The sequence below is a fragment of the Ursus americanus genome, chromosome 1, assembly GCF_024610735.1.
Source record: "Ursus americanus isolate L20-20 chromosome 1, mUrsAme1.1.p, whole genome shotgun sequence".
NCBI lineage: Eukaryota > Metazoa > Chordata > Mammalia > Carnivora > Ursidae > Ursus > Ursus americanus.
In genome coordinates, this window is record NC_142127.1 from 74,683,522 (window position 1) to 74,698,974 (window position 15,453).

Here is a 15,453-nt window from a genome sequence, read left to right on the forward strand (position 1 = left end):
CTTTACAGAATAAATAATATTACACTGAAAAATTTTATCAGTTCATTGCTCCTCTGATTAGAATGGAATTTAGTGTAGAAAATACCATATGAACTTTATGAACTGATCTGGTGGAAATACTAATTTAGGTAATTTGTGACTTCCTTCATTGATTTGGGCAACTCTTGTCCAAAACCACCCTTTCTTTTGGGGTCTAGGATTATGGCTTCTCTTTTTGTGCGATATGGACCTGTCCATTATGGTTGTTCTTGGATTAGTGGACACTTGTGAAATATAAACCCCCAGACCGCTTTATTTCTAAAATGAAAGGCATAAATCTAAGCACTATTTCTACCCTTTGGTGGGAATGAATGAAGAGTTCTAATGGGGAGAGATTGTGCTTCGTCAGCATCCCTTTTGACTAGCTCTCACCAGGGACATTTTGATTTGGGAGAAATGAAAGTAAATTGGATTCCAAAAAAGCTCCCTCCAGGCCTCCAAGAGGGTCGCCACACAAGTGTTGGGCTCATTTTTCTGGCGATTGGTTTTTGAAGTAAGCTCACAGGAATTTTTATTTTTCAGCCCTTTTGGGAAAGTCTCCTGCCTGGAACGGAGAAGGCCCGATAAGTTGGGGTTCCATGTATGCTTCCTCTCTCATGTGCTGCCCCACCTCTGTCTCTTTCAGGCTGGCCATGACATCTCAAGGTCAAAGTTCGAGTTTCCCTTCAGATGATAATAATGGTCAATCGAGCTTCCGCGGGAAGCTTCTGACTATTGATTCAAAGCTGGGGAACCAAGATGTGGAGGGCTTAAAGTTTCTCTGCCGAGACTGCATCTCCCACAAGAACCTGGAGGAGTCCAGCTCAGCCTCAGACATTTTTGATCATCTGTTGGCCCAGGAGCTGCTGAGTGAGGAAGACCCTTTCTTCCTAGCAGAACTCCTCTACATAATCAAGCAGAAATCGCTGCTGCGGTACCTCAGCCAAAGCAAAGAGCAAGTGGAGAGTTTGCTGCCTACCCGAAGGAGGGTCTCTCTGTTCAGGTGAGGAGGGGTCTGTGATCAAGATGGGGCCGGGGGTGGGGTGGGGGGTGCTTTCCATCTAGTTAGTGTTCGTTCGGGCCACGGGGCTTTGAAAAGAGGCTGGGATTAAGATCTTTTTATCTACGTCCTTGGATGGCACAGTGCTTCTAAACCAGATCTCGCCGCGCGTCCGGTACTCATGAGATGAGAGCTGGGAAGGTCAGCGAGGCTTTTCAAAGCCCGGCTCTGGGCCTGGCAGTGGCTTCCCTTGGTTGGCTTCTCACTGCCCCAGGAAGCCCGCTTCAGCAGAGCAGGGCCTTCGCTTTTTTACCCTCCACATTCCCAGACAACCCTTCTTCCTGTGAGTCACTGTGGGGACTCATGAGAAGAGGGAATGTATGCATTTTTGCGGCCACATAAGCAGAATGACAAAGGAGATGTGTCTCTGGGGTAGGGAAGGACACCATTTATACCTTGTCCAGTTTTAAATTTTCATACATTTTTGGGTGAAACCCAGAGAGGTAAAATACAGACATATTATCCATGGTGTGACGTACGGGCACAGGTCTATCATGGGTCAGACCTTAGGTAACATGATTTTATTTACTTAAGATTTTTTATTTGTAATTGAGATATAATTGACCTCTAACATTATAATAGTTTTGGGTGTACAACATCATGATTTGATGTATGTATCTATTGTGAAATGATCGCCATAGTAAATTTGACGTTCGTCACCACATATAGTTACAAATTTTGTGTGTATGTGAGTGATGAGAACTTTTAAAACCCACTCTTTAGCAACTTGCAAATATATAACACAGTATAGTTGATCCTTCAGCATACCTCTACTGCTTATTGTGTTATCTTTCTAAATTTTATTTTATTTTTAATCTTATTTTTTGAGAGAGAGTGTGTGCTCAAGTGGGCGCCGGGGGACGGTGGGGGGGAGGGCAGAGGGAGGGGGAGACAGAGAATCTTAAGCAGACTCCACGCTCAGTGTGGAGCCCAATGCAGGGCTTGATCTCACAACACTGAGATCATGACCTGAGCTGAGATCAAGAGTCTGAGACTTAACCAACTGCCCCTACCCCAGCACCCCCTTATTGTGTTATATTAATGTAATAGGCCACTTAAGGCTCAGGGTTTTGTTTTGAATCTTTACAGTGGGATTCAAAATTGTCTATTCATAGGTTGTGATCATTCACATGAGAGAAAATATTTATAAAAAAGCACTTGATTTACTGTGCTGTCCTCTGCAAGTGTGAGGTTTTATTTGTCTCTCTTGGATGTATGTCTTAGAAACCTGCTCTATGAACTGTCAGAAGGCATCGGCTCAGAGAACTTAAAGGACATGATCTTCCTTCTGAGGGACTCAATTCCCAAAATCCAGATGGTAAGTGGGTCGTATAGGGTGGGGTATTCGTGAGCACTGCTATAATTAGTGTTGAGAATATGCTGGATGGGGTTTTCAGAAAGGGTTTGTACTTGCTGGAGATGACGTCATACAGTGCTTGGGAACATGGACTTTGGTGCTGTATGGGCCTGAATTCTAGTCCTGGTTCTAACACCTCGATGTGAGGTGAGGGATTGAAGCTTTCTGAGTCTCCGTTTTCTCATACATCCTATTTTGGACAATCACACTCCTTCCAGGACTGTTGGGAGAATTAGACAACATAATGTGGGTAAAATTTGGCACCTAGTAATCAGGTAGTAAATGGTTAACTGCTGTTGGCACCTACCATGTTTTACCGTAGAGAAACGTGTGGAAATGAGAAGGCAGGAAATCATGGCAGAGTGGGAATGAGTCATTGATCATCTATATTAAGTGTCCTTTTGAGGAACTTTGCATTATCTCCTATGTAGGGTTTTTGTGAAAATCAAATGAGACATACGTTTGAGGATGCGCTTTGTAGAGGGCTGTCCAGGTGTTTTGAACTAACAGTAGTATTTTTAATAATAACATAATTGCTGTCTATTAATATTATTGCTGTATGGGTCATATTTAAGGGTAGGAAAGTAGCAGCCGATCTCTCTTCCAGGCCTTAAAACGTCATATGTTTTTCTTTTGATTGTAATATCAACTTGTAACAAGGAGGTTAGTTAGCTTGGGAAGGGCCACTTTTCAAATTTTACCCTTTAACATTACTTTATAATTGTGCTATTCAGCGGCTATTTTTATTAGATTTTAAGTTATGTAACATCTGGTGACACCCAAAAAAACAAGTAACGTGTATGGAAGTTACAAAATGTAGTACTAAGTGAACAGCCATGAACCTCCCCGCCCCCCCCATGCAATTTAGGAATGCGAGTATCACCCGCGCTCCACATGGCACGCGTACCCCTCCCATTATCACATTCTCCTGAGATCAGCTGATATTATTGACAAATAAATTTGGTCTTTAGAAAAGTCACTGAGGATTGGGAAGCTGTTTTACATGGGGTAGGTTAAATGAGGACTATGTAAGTAATTCATTAAATATGTTTCCTGGTGTCCGACCTGTAGACCTGAGTAGGTTCATTTTGTTTACATTGCTCACAATCTTTGAGATCTTTTTTCCCCTTTTAGAGCCCTCAGGGGTTTTAGCCTCTGTGTCTTTTGATTAGTCATCTCTTGAGGCTCCTTTTTTTCCAGACGTTGGTTGTGGGTTCTGTGGGGTTGGGGACTGAGTCTCACTCATCATTATAGGCCCAGAACGTTTAGAATCTGTTACAGAATCGTGCTTTGAATGAAAGCGTACATGAATGGGATGATATAGTCTTCCTTTTCTCTTTCTGAGAAAATGTCCTGAACCCTTTCCGTTTATATGCTTTTGCAATGAATCACTGGAGAGATTAGCAGCTGAACTAAACCACCTTGATGGGATAGGCAAAGGTACACGGCTAACCTTCTTATACACACTGCCGCTCGTCAGAATCTGCTAATTTTCTCCCGTAGATAGCCCCTGGAAGTTCTGATAGATTTCTGTTTTTGTTTTTTACACCTTTTTTCTTCTCTTTTTATCTTTTTATTCTTAAAAAAAAGCCCAACAAAACACAAGTGTAGAAAAATGACATAAAACAAATGTACAGATTAATGAATTATTATAAGGCTCATCCTTTTGAAACCATCACCCAGGTCAAGAATTTGAATTTTGCCAGACACTCTGGAAGCCCCTCCATTTCCCGCATTCTAATCACAGCCCTTCCCACCCCGAAGAACCGCTGTCCTGGCTTTTATAGTAACCGTGTTCTGACGTTTCTTTATGGTTTTATCATTTCCCTGTGCATTTACCCTAGATGTCAAGTTTAGTCTTGGTCAGTTTTTTTTCTTTTGAGTGTTTTTCAATCTACAGGTTAAACTCCTCTCCCTCCAAACCCTCCCTTTCTTTTTCTTAACCTTTATGTGTTGAAGAAGCACGGGACAGTTGGCGGGTAGACTTCCCGAAGTCTGAGTTTTGCTGATTGTGTGCTCGGTACAGTTCAGCACGCGCCTCTGTCTCCCGTTTTTCCTGCACCCTGGCAGCTCGGTTCAGAGGCCAAATGTCTCTGCATTGGAAGAGATTTCCTGTAGTATGAAAAGCTCTCCAGGTTATTCTGATAATATTCTCTTCCAGCTTAGAGTAGCCTCTGACAATTTTTCCAGTCTCTGGGTCTATAAATACAATGAAACCAGTCTCTGTGGTTATAGCTGTCCCTGTAGGTGAGAACAGGAGTTCTACTCCCCACGACGGGGTGGCAGATGAGGAGATGGGCAGGAGTCCCCGGTATGCTCCACACGAAACCGTGATTTTCTCCTAGGAAAACCTGGGGAGTGTATTTCTTCCTGTACTTCCTCCAAGGGTCTTGGACCTTAGCTTGCAGGCATCTGTGGTTTGTGCCCAGAAGCATAACAAACGTTTTGCCCCCTGCTGAATGAGCTTTTAAGTCATGGAAGGCCCGTGCTCAAGTAGCCAAATGATTTTATTCCTTTCTCATTCAGTACAATAGTAAAAGGAGCAATCGCTGTATTTCCCTGTGGCACAGAACTGTGGGAATACCTGGTCAGATGCAGGAAAAGTACACTGTTTGGGTTCCAAATGATCTCAGCTTTATTCCAAAGGAGATCTATTTCTTCATGTGAGAATTGTGGCTGAGTTCTATACCCTAGGTGATCCAGGTTGATCTCTTTTGGATGTTCTTGAAGTGGGGGAAGGACAATCTCTGAGCGACCCAGATGAGTTTCCGTACCAGGGCTTAATTAGGCTGCGTTATCTGCTGTTGCGATTGCGAAAGATTTTGTCACAGAAATAAATGGTTCAGCAGCCAGGTGGGGAGGGCCTGAACTTCCCTCACTCAAAAAGGAAAGGTCCTAAATTCACACGATCTCTCTCGAGTTAGAAAAATGACCTTTGTAGAGTGTTCTAGGATTCCGTTTTGATAACTTTTGTACAAGTTCATAGCAGTAGAGCTGCCTTCACACATTCTGAGAGACCCAAAAACAGTCCGGAAATCCGTTCTCAGGGTAGTAATCAAATGAATGTTGGATGTAAAGGAAACCACACCCAAATCTACTCGCTTAGCAAAGAAGCAGAACAGGAGCTTTCAGATACTTCCTGCTAGTATTTACTGGGAGGGTGTTCTTAAAGTACGGACTCCGTTTCGATTGTGTGTGTGTGTGTGTGTGTGTGTGTGCGTGCGCGCGTGTATGTAGAAAGTGTCATTTACCAGACAGCTCACAAACTTGCTTCAAAGTATGAAGAATTTCCATCATTGCTTCTAGAATCATGTCTTAGTCCCTTTTTTTCCCTCCTGGTAGGTTGCTGTCAAAATGGGGTTTCTGTTTCAAGGTTCAGTGAGAGATCATTTGCATGTGACCTACCACAGAATTTTGTGTGGTGGATTCCCTCTGACCCTTTTGCCCAGCTGATAACTCTGGATGAATCTTTCTGCACCCCCTTCTCTCTTCTGCTTTATTCCCTGGCTAAGCTATTGCTGTGCTAGGGCTGCAGGTGGGCATACATACTCTTCTTTGCCTTTTCGGCTGTCCTCCCTGTCTCTGGAATTTCTTTGTTTTTTTAAAGATTTTATTTGTTAATTTGACAGAGAGAGAGACAGCCAACGAGAGAGGGAACACCAGCAGGGGGAGTGGGAGAGGAAGAAGCAGGCTTCCCGCTGAGCAGGGAGCCTGATGTGGGGCTTGATCCCAGACCTTATCCAAAGACAAACACTTAACGACTGAGCCACTCAGGCGCCCCAAGTCTCTGGAACTTCTTAAAAAATTATAATCTCTCAGGGGTGCCTGGCTGGCTCATTTGGTAGAGCATGTTACTCTTGATCTTGTGGTTGTGAGTTCAAGCCCCACATTGGGTGTAGAGATTACTTAAAAAACTAAAAATCTTTGAAAAAAGTTTATAATCTCTCTTTGATCGAATGAGAACAGAAATCAAGTAAGATTTTGTAACTCTGGACTTTCCCTTGGTTGTTGCCATCTTGAGTGCCTTATTTGGAAACACTGCACGCGCGCGCTCAGTAACCCTTCCTCATCCTCATGTTATTGCTTTGTCTCCTCCTTCCCCCTACTGCCAAACTTCTTGAAAGGATAGTTTGTATACACTCTTTCTCCACTAACTCAACTCTGGGTCACATTTCAGTGCCTTTCAATATGACTTCAGCTTCCTTCATTCCAATGAAACTTCTTGCTGAAGCCAACATGAACCTCCTCATAACCAGGTTTCTAGTTTCACATCACTTCCACATGTGGTCTACTTTGCCTTGGCAAAGGAATGTTTTTTTCCGTGTTGGCAATGAAGACCTAGTCATCCTTCAAGAATCCCCTTCCATGTGCAGCTTGTGTGAAGCCTGCTTTGTGATGTAGATGAATGATGAATAAATGAGTGGTGTCACCACCGAAAATCATCTTCGATTCTTCATTTCTTCATCCACCTCCAACTGATCTCCACAACTCACCAATTCTGTTTCAGAAATGTTTCTCAAATCCGGCGCCTCCTCTGTTTCCACCACTGGCTTTAGACCAGGTCTTGATCATGTCTTTGCCAGAGTATTTAATCTTGCTGCCAATATTTTCTCTCTAATCCCCTTCCTCCCCCAACCTATTTCAAGACTTCTACTCAAAAACAAATGTGTTCATGTTACTGTTCTTCTTAAAAGCTACTACTGGCATTCCCTGATGCATGGGGCACATGCCAGACTCCTCGCATACTGTATGTGTGTGCTCCTGCACGGTCCCACACCAGCCCGCTGGTCCAGCACTGACCTAGTTCTTATTCAGGGTTTGTACTCAAGCCTCCTTCTCAGAGTTCCTGAACATACTGTCCCTTTTCAACCATTCAACCGTCCAGTATGTCTGGAGACCTCTTCCCAGTTCCCACCCAGCTGGCGCTCAAGTACGCAGTGAGCTAGTGTTCAGAGTTCACTTCCGATGAATCACTGTTCCTGTAGGCTCTCCTGTAAGTTCATGCGTATAGATTTTTTCATAACCGGCTCCATACGCTGAGAAGCCCTGTTCACTGAAAAGATTATGGTGCTTTCCGCCCCATATGTAATTCAATATTAAAATAATACTAGCCAACTTGCCATTTTTCCCAGCAGCATTTAAGAAATTTGTTTTCTTTTAAAATACTAAATATTTGCCCCTCGTTTCTTTGGTGCCTCTGTTTTGTCGCCCCCCCAATCTAATATATCATTTATAGCTGTGAGTGAGAGGCAGTGTAGCTCAATGGCTAACAAGAGAGACTCTGACATCAGACTGCCAGGGTTCAAATACCAGCTCTGCCGCTTATTGGCTCTGTGACTTTGGACAAGTTGTTGAACCCCAGTTATCTCATCTTTAAAATGGGGGTTATACCCAGAAACAAATAATATATTATATGTTAATTAATTGGATTTGAATTAAAAAAATAAAATAAAACGGGGGTTATATAGTATCTGGCCTTATTGGCTTGTTCTTGAGGTTCAGCAAGCACTGCCTGTAGGGATGTAGTGAGTTATGTATGTTTGGTATTTGCTGTTCATATAGATAATTTACTCGGTAACGCCTCTTCCCCCACACTGCTGACCCTCCGCAGGGACAAACACCGTTCCTTATTCATCATGGCAAAACCTGGTCTCTAGAGGCCATGCGGGTAATGTTTAAAGAATGAATGGATCATCAGAAGGCAAGTACATGTGACTCCATTGATTCTCTTGCAGACCTCTCTAAGTTTCCTGGCATATCTGGAGAAACAAGGTCTAATAGATGAAGATAATCTGAGGTTACTGGAGGATCTCTGCAGAAGAGTTGTACCTAACCTTATGAGAAAGATAGAAAACTATAAAAGAGAGAAAGGTAACTAGCTTACGCTTGCTTGCTTGCACAAGACCATGGGAATTCTTTTTTTTTTTTTTTAAGATTTATTTATTTATTTGGGAGTGAAAGCAAGAGAGATCACAGAGGGAGAGGGAGAAGCAGATTCGCCGCTGAGCAGAGAGCCCAATGTGGGGCACGTTCCCAGGACCCTGAGATCACGACCTGAGCCAAAGGCAGATGCGTAACCGACTGAGCCACCCAGGCGCCCAAGACCATGGGAATTCTGAAACTAATTGGTCCTATACTCATCACTCTGATAATATTCTTTTAGGAAAGCCAGAACTTTCTCCTCAGCTGTTCATTCAAGACATACTTATTGAATGCATACTCTGAACGAGGCACAGGTTTAGAAGTTGGAGACACAGCAGTGTATATAAGCAAAGCTCCTGCTATCTTGGAGTTTATATTCTAGGGAAGAAAAGGAGTTTTAGTTAAATGTCTTTTCCTCATTCTTACGTGGGGCTGAGAGTATAGAAAATTGTTTTGAATGAAATAACAAAAAAAAAGGAGGCAGGGTAGCATAGGCATTAAAAATAAGGTCTATGGAGTCAGATTGCCAGGACTCCACTTATTAATGGGACAGCGGTTCTTTTCTTAACCTTCCACTTTCCCCATCTGTAAAGTGGGGATAATAACAGTACCTACCTCATGGGTGTTTTGAGGATCGAATGAAGTAATTCCTATAAAATGCATGTCTGGCATAGAATAAAACATGTTGCTATGGATATGTTTGTCAGAAAGTCATGAAAACTTTCATATTCTCAGAAATTACTACCAGAGAAGAAGAATTTTATTTCCTTGTTTTTTTTTTTAAATCCTGTCTTGTAAAGGTAGTATTGCTAAAGGTAATAGCAGAAGGTGGAAATCAAACCTGGTTACCTTACCGTGTATCAATATGCTAAGTATTTATGTTTTTCCAGGTCCCATTTCTCCACTGTTAAACAAGAGCTAAAATAAAAATGCATGAGTATAGGGGCGCCTGGATGGCTCAGTCAGTTAAGTGTCTGCCTTTAGCTCAGATCATGATCCCAGGGTGCTGGGATCGAGCCCTGCATCAGGCTTCCTGCTCAGCGGGAAGCCTGCTTCTCCCTCTCCCTCCGCTGCTCCCCCTGCTTGTGCTCCCTCTCTCTGTCAAATAAATAAAGTCTTAAAAAAAAAATGCATGAGTATATTCATGAAGCTTTTATACCACACCCATATTTTAAGTCAGTGAGTCAATCTGGTGTGCAAATATCTTTGGTTAAAAACGAAACCAGTTAAAAGGAAACTTCTCTCTAAGAATGCTATAAATAGGGCTCTCTGCTTAGCATGGAGCCTGCTTCTCTCTCTCCCACTCCCCCTGCTTGTGCATTCTCTATCTGTGTCAAATAAATAAAAAAATACAGTCTTAAAAAAAAGAATTCTATAAATACAAAATGAGTTGAGAAACAAAATATCCTGTTGTTAAATTGATAAAATCTCAAAAAATAACTAAAGCAATGAATAAATGCATAACTTAAGTAAAAGTTATGAAGAATAAAAATGATTCTTCTAACCAAAGTTATCAAGTGAGAAATAAAAAGCAGGGAGTTGATGTCAAAAGTACATTTAGGGGGCGCCTGGGTGGCTCAGTTGGTTAAGCACCTGCCTTCAGCGCAAGTCATGATCCCAGGGTCCTGGGATCAAGCCCAGCATCAGGCTCCCTACTCTGCTCTCTCTCTGCCCCTCCCCCCGCTTGTGCTCTCTCACTCACTCTCTCTCTCTGACAAATAAATAAAATCTTAAAAAAAAAAGAAGTACATAAAAGTACATTTAGAATCCTCACTGAACGCTGAATGCAGAGATTTTTTTTCTGATTACGTTGCCATTTTCCTGTAGTTAGTACCCCCCACAAAATAAACAGAGCGGTGGTCAGATGATTTTGTATACTTGAACTCTGGAGAAGGCACTCTGTAGTGTTTATGCAGTAAATGCTTCAGTGAGTCCTGAGACCTGAGCTTTATATCAGAAGAAGAATTCTAATTTTGATTTTTCTTTTCTACAACCTACCTGCTGTGTGATGTCTTTTGGGTGTCAAAAGAAAACAACCAACCAAACTTGTTTTCCTCTGCTACTATCACACCAGCACTTCTGGAACACTTCTGACATGGATGGGTAGGATTCGTCCATACCAAGCAATTCTCTAAGTGTGTGTAGATACCAGCTGGGTGTCCTATGATTTAATCCAATTCTGACACTGACCCGAGATAGTACAGACCTTAACTAAATTAGGTTAAGGGCTCAGTGCCCTAAGACTGCCCCCCACTTCAGACACCCGTCACAAGTTAGTAGGTCCCCAGAATACCCATGACTTCTGTCCGATTTAGCTACAAACTGAGGGTTCCCATGACCCCCTTCTCAGGTTCTGTAATTTGCTGCAACAGCTCACAGAACTCAGAAAAACAGTTTACTTACTAACTTACTTGTTTATTATAAAAAGATTTGACTCGGCAACAGCCAAATGTAAGAAATGCATAGGGCAAGGTATGTGGGAAGGAGCATAAAGCTTCCAGGTCCCCTCCAGGCGGCTTACCCTCCCAGCATCTCCACATGTTCACCAATCTGGAAGCTCTCCAAGCCCCTTCAGTTAGCGATTTTTACGGAGGCTTCATTGATTAAATCATTGGCCATTATGATTAATTCAACCTCTAGCCCTTTTCCCCTTCCCAGAGGTCTGAGTGCAGGGTGGAGAAAGTTCCAACCCTCTGACTGCGGGTTTATTCCTCTGGTACCCCGCCCGTCCCCCTCCAGAGGCTACCCAGGAGCCCCAATCACCAGCCGTCTCAGTAGCATCTTAATAGCAAGGGACACTGAGCATTTCAGAGATTCCAAGAGTTTTAGGAGCTCTGTGCCAGGAAGAAGAGGTCAGAGACCAAATACATATTTAGTGCTGTATCATAGATATCAGTTAGTATTTCAGTATTGACTTAGTATAGTCCTAAGAGCTTGGGCTTAATTCTTCCATTTAGGATGAAGGACTAAAGGACTGAGAAGATGGTAGGTGACTTTTCCGCAAGTGAACGTGATCCAAAGACAAAGCCCATTGTATCTGATGAGGACACAAGCCCTATTTAAGGACCACCAGGTTAACTTCTTGCTTTCTTGAGCCTTGGCGTTTGCTTTAGTATTTTAAATTTCTTATTAAAAATAATGCATAATTATAATAAAATTAAATAAAAATTCAAATAATGATAATACAGAGTTTATCTACTGCCAGCCCATTCCCCAGAGATAATCATTGTTTGCTGTTTGGAGTATACATAGAAAGACAATTTGTGTGTGTGTGTGTGCGTGTATGTATGTGTGTGTAGAAAGCCAGATAAATATATATTTAATTAAAATCACGCTAATCATATTCGATAAACTTAGTTTAGTCCCACCTACGAGACCTCACATTTCCCCATGTACATAATACAGACATAGGTCATTCTTATTAATGGTTCCATTGAAATACATTTTGTGTACATAACATTTATTTAATCACCACTTTTGAATTTTTTTTCTTGAATGGTTTTTTCTTTTCCTTCCTTCCTTCCTTCTTTTCTTCTTTCTTTATCTTTTTTGCTATCGTCTGAGTTCTGGCTTTATTTTTTGAGGTAACACTTTTGTAATCTCTACTTGGCCAATATCTGATGCATTAAATACCATAAGTTCTGAAATAGTATTTAGTAAAGCATATAGTAATTTTAAGGGATAATAAAATTATAAAAATAATAAAAACGTAAATATAATAAGAAATAAAATATAATAAAAGGAATGAGAATATAATGATAAAAACAATGTATAAGTTCACACTTTTTTTCCCCTAGGTGTATGTGTAGGCCTCTTTAAGCAAATGGCACTACAAATCTTCATGTGCCTATAAAATAATTTCCTTCGATGCTTGGTTATCTTGGATTGCTACTAGTCAGATGATGATTTTTGTCTTACTGTGATTCTATTTGCAGCCTCCCAGGTAGTGACACGTCCCACAGACCAGGAACTGGAGTCTTTGCATCAAAGAGAGGAAGGACCATTTTCCCATTCACATATTGAACAGCTGTTAGAAGCCTTACCGGTAGGTTCATTGGTGTGTGGGTAAATGTTTAACCACCAGCTCTTCTCTCCACCCTCAACACCCCACCCCAAAAAGAAAGAGAGAGAGAGAGAGAGAGAGACCCTGATGTGTAGTGTTTGGTGTAAACGTTCCCACCGTGGCTGATTTCATGCTACCAACACGACATCAGTTCCATGACAGAATTTCTGAAAATCTGACGAATGGCTTTCACTAGCTGGTTTGCGTTGACCCCAGTACACCACTGGGTTGTTGTGAAATGCTTCTGTTCTTATCTATACGATTTGATCAAGGCCAGCTTCCCGAACATATAGCCTGTGTAGTCCCAGACGGCCCCTGCTTTTTTAACGCTCAGTGGTCACTGTTTAAAAATTCTTAATATTGTTTGAACAAGGGGCCTCACATTTTATCTTGCATGGAGCCCCACAAATTATGTAGCCTGTCCTTTCCAAAGGACAGGAGTGCCCAGCACTAGAAGGGTGAGCACAGCGGAAACACTGGGAGATTTGCAGTCGGTTTCTTAACAGCATGATCATGATCCTTGGGAGCCACACATGACGTTCTTCCCCGGGACTTAGTTTCTTCCCAGCAGATTTGGGCAGTTTTATTTTGCTAACATCAGTCAGCATCAATGAAGTTATCTCGGCCTTGAAATTTTTTGGTGCTTTTAATTGTGGTAAAAGACAACAAAATTTACCATCTTAATTATTTTTAAATGTACAGTTCTGTACTGTTAAGTACATTTATATTGTTGCATGACCAATATCCAGAACTCTTTCTGTCTTGCAAAACTGAACCGCTGTGTCTATTAAACAATAACTCCCCATTCCCCTGTCCCACGCGCCCCTAGCGAACACCATTGTACTTTATATCTCTATAAATTGGTCTACTCTATTTACCTCATATAAGTGGATTCATGCAGTATTTGTCTTTTTGTGATTGGCGTATTTCACTTAATATAATGTCCTCAAGGTCCATCCATGTCAGAATTTTCTTCCTTTTTAAGGCTAATATTTCGCTGTGTGTATAGGCCACATTTTGTTTATCCGTTCGTCCTTCAGTGGACGTGTGGGTTGCTTTCACCTTTTGGCTCTTGTGAGTAATACTGCTATGAACATGGGTGTACAGATATTTCTTTGAGATTGCGCTTTCAACTCCTGTGTGCACGTACCCAGAAGCGGAATTGCTGGATCGTATGGTAATTCTCTACTTCATTTTTTGAGGAACCTCCGTACTGTTTTTCACAGCAGCTGCATCATTTGCATTTCTGCCAGTAACGCATAAGAATTCATCCACATCCTTGCCAACACTTGCTATTTTCTTGTTTCAATGGCAGCCATCCTAATGTGTGTGAGATGGTATCTCGAGGTAGTTTTGATTTGCGTTTCCTTAATGATTAGTGATGTTGAGCATCTTTACATATGCTCGTTGTTGGCCGTTTGTATTATCTTTCTTGGAGAAATGTCTGTTCAAGTCCTTTGCCAATTTTTTAATTGGGTGGTCCGTGGAAGTTTTATTTTTTATTCTTAAAAAAATTCTCTGATAGCTTCTTTACTACTTTCATGATTTCATATTTTTACACTTACCATTTTTAATCTTTAAATTTGGAAATAATTTCAATCTTAAGGAAAAGTTGAAAGAATGCAAATAATAATAACAACACAGTTTACTCTTTGACCAGATTCACCTACCTATTGTTGACTTTTACCCCGTGTGTATTAACCTTTGCGTGCTTTCTCTGTTATCTATTTATGTAAGCACATACTTTTTTTTTTTAAGATTTTATTTATTTATTCGACAGAGATAGAGACAGCCAGCGAGAGAGGGAACACAAGCAGGGGGAGTGGGAGAGAAAGAAGCAGGCTCATAGCGGAAGAGCCTGATGTGGGGCTCGATCCCATACGCCAGGATCACGCCCTGAGCCGAAGGCAGACGCTTAACCGCTGTGCCACCCAGGCACCCCAGCACATACTTTTTTTCTCACATTTTTGAGAGTAGCTTGCACACATCATTGCTTCTTACTGCTGAATACTTTACTGTGTATTTCCTAAGAATAAGGAAATTTTTCTTACAGAACTGTAGTACTGTTATCCCAATGCCAGGAAAGTTTACTTCATACAATACTTTCTTTTTTTTTTTTTAAGATTTTATTTATTTATTTGACAGAGATAGAGACAGCCAGCGAGAGAGGGAACACAAGCAGGGGGAGTGGGAGAGGAAGAAGCAGGCTCATAGCAGAGGAGCCTGACGTGGGGCTCGATCCCAGAACGCCGGGATCACGCCCTGAGCTGAAGGCAGACGCTTAACCGCTGTGCCACCCAGGCGCCCCCATACAATACTTTCACCACGGTCAAGTGCTACATTTCAGTTTTGTCTGTTGATCCAGTCATATCCTTTATAGCTTTTTTCTCCTCCAGTGCGTAATTCATCTGGGATCATTATGGTATTATCATGTCTCTTTAGTTTCCCTTAATCTTAAACATTTCTACAACTTTTCTTTATGACATTGACGTTTTTGAAGAATACAGTCATCCCCACTACCATCTTTTATAAAAAAAAAATAGAATTTTCCACATTTTTGGTGTGTGGTTTGCCTATGAGTCGTTTCAAGCTATACATTCTCACCAGAATATTACCTAAATGATGTACCCTTCTCAGGGTGTCCCATCTGGAAGCAGTGGTGTCCATATGCTCCCCATTTGTGATGCTAATTTTGATTATTTGGTCAAGATGTTGTCTGATTTCTTCACTATACAGTTTGTTTTGCATAGTTACTATTTTTCCCTTGCAACTAATAGGCAACTGGTGGGGAGACATTTTAAGACCATACAAATATCCCACTCTGCATTAAGAATTTCCCCTAGATTGAGTATCCATTGATGATTCTAGTGTGATTCAGTATTTACCTTGTTGGTTGAAAAAGCAATGATTTTCAAACTCCACTGTTTTCTCCAAGTTTATGAGTCAGCGGTCAGCATGGTGCTGTATGCAAGAGCCCTCTTTCTCCCCAGAATTTTTTTTTGCCCATTAAATATAATCCTCCCCACCCACTTT

At 41.6% G+C, this 15,453-nt stretch overlaps 1 protein-coding gene across 2 annotated transcripts in view; it reads left to right on the top strand.

Annotated features, from left to right (window-relative positions):
- The window catches only part of CASP10 (caspase 10), a 33,091-nt gene that overhangs the window by 877 nt on the left and 16,761 nt on the right, over window positions 1–15,453 (top strand). For both annotated transcript variants that reach the window (XM_045806484.2, XM_045806483.2), the window contains exons 2-5: window positions 665–1,021; window positions 2,303–2,396; window positions 8,171–8,306; window positions 12,293–12,402. In XM_045806484.2, the coding sequence (XP_045662440.1) occupies window positions 672–1,021; window positions 2,303–2,396; window positions 8,171–8,306; window positions 12,293–12,402 (690 nt within the window). In that variant the 5' untranslated portion in view covers window positions 665–671. The remainder of the gene's footprint in view (window positions 1–664; window positions 1,022–2,302; window positions 2,397–8,170; window positions 8,307–12,292; window positions 12,403–15,453) is intronic.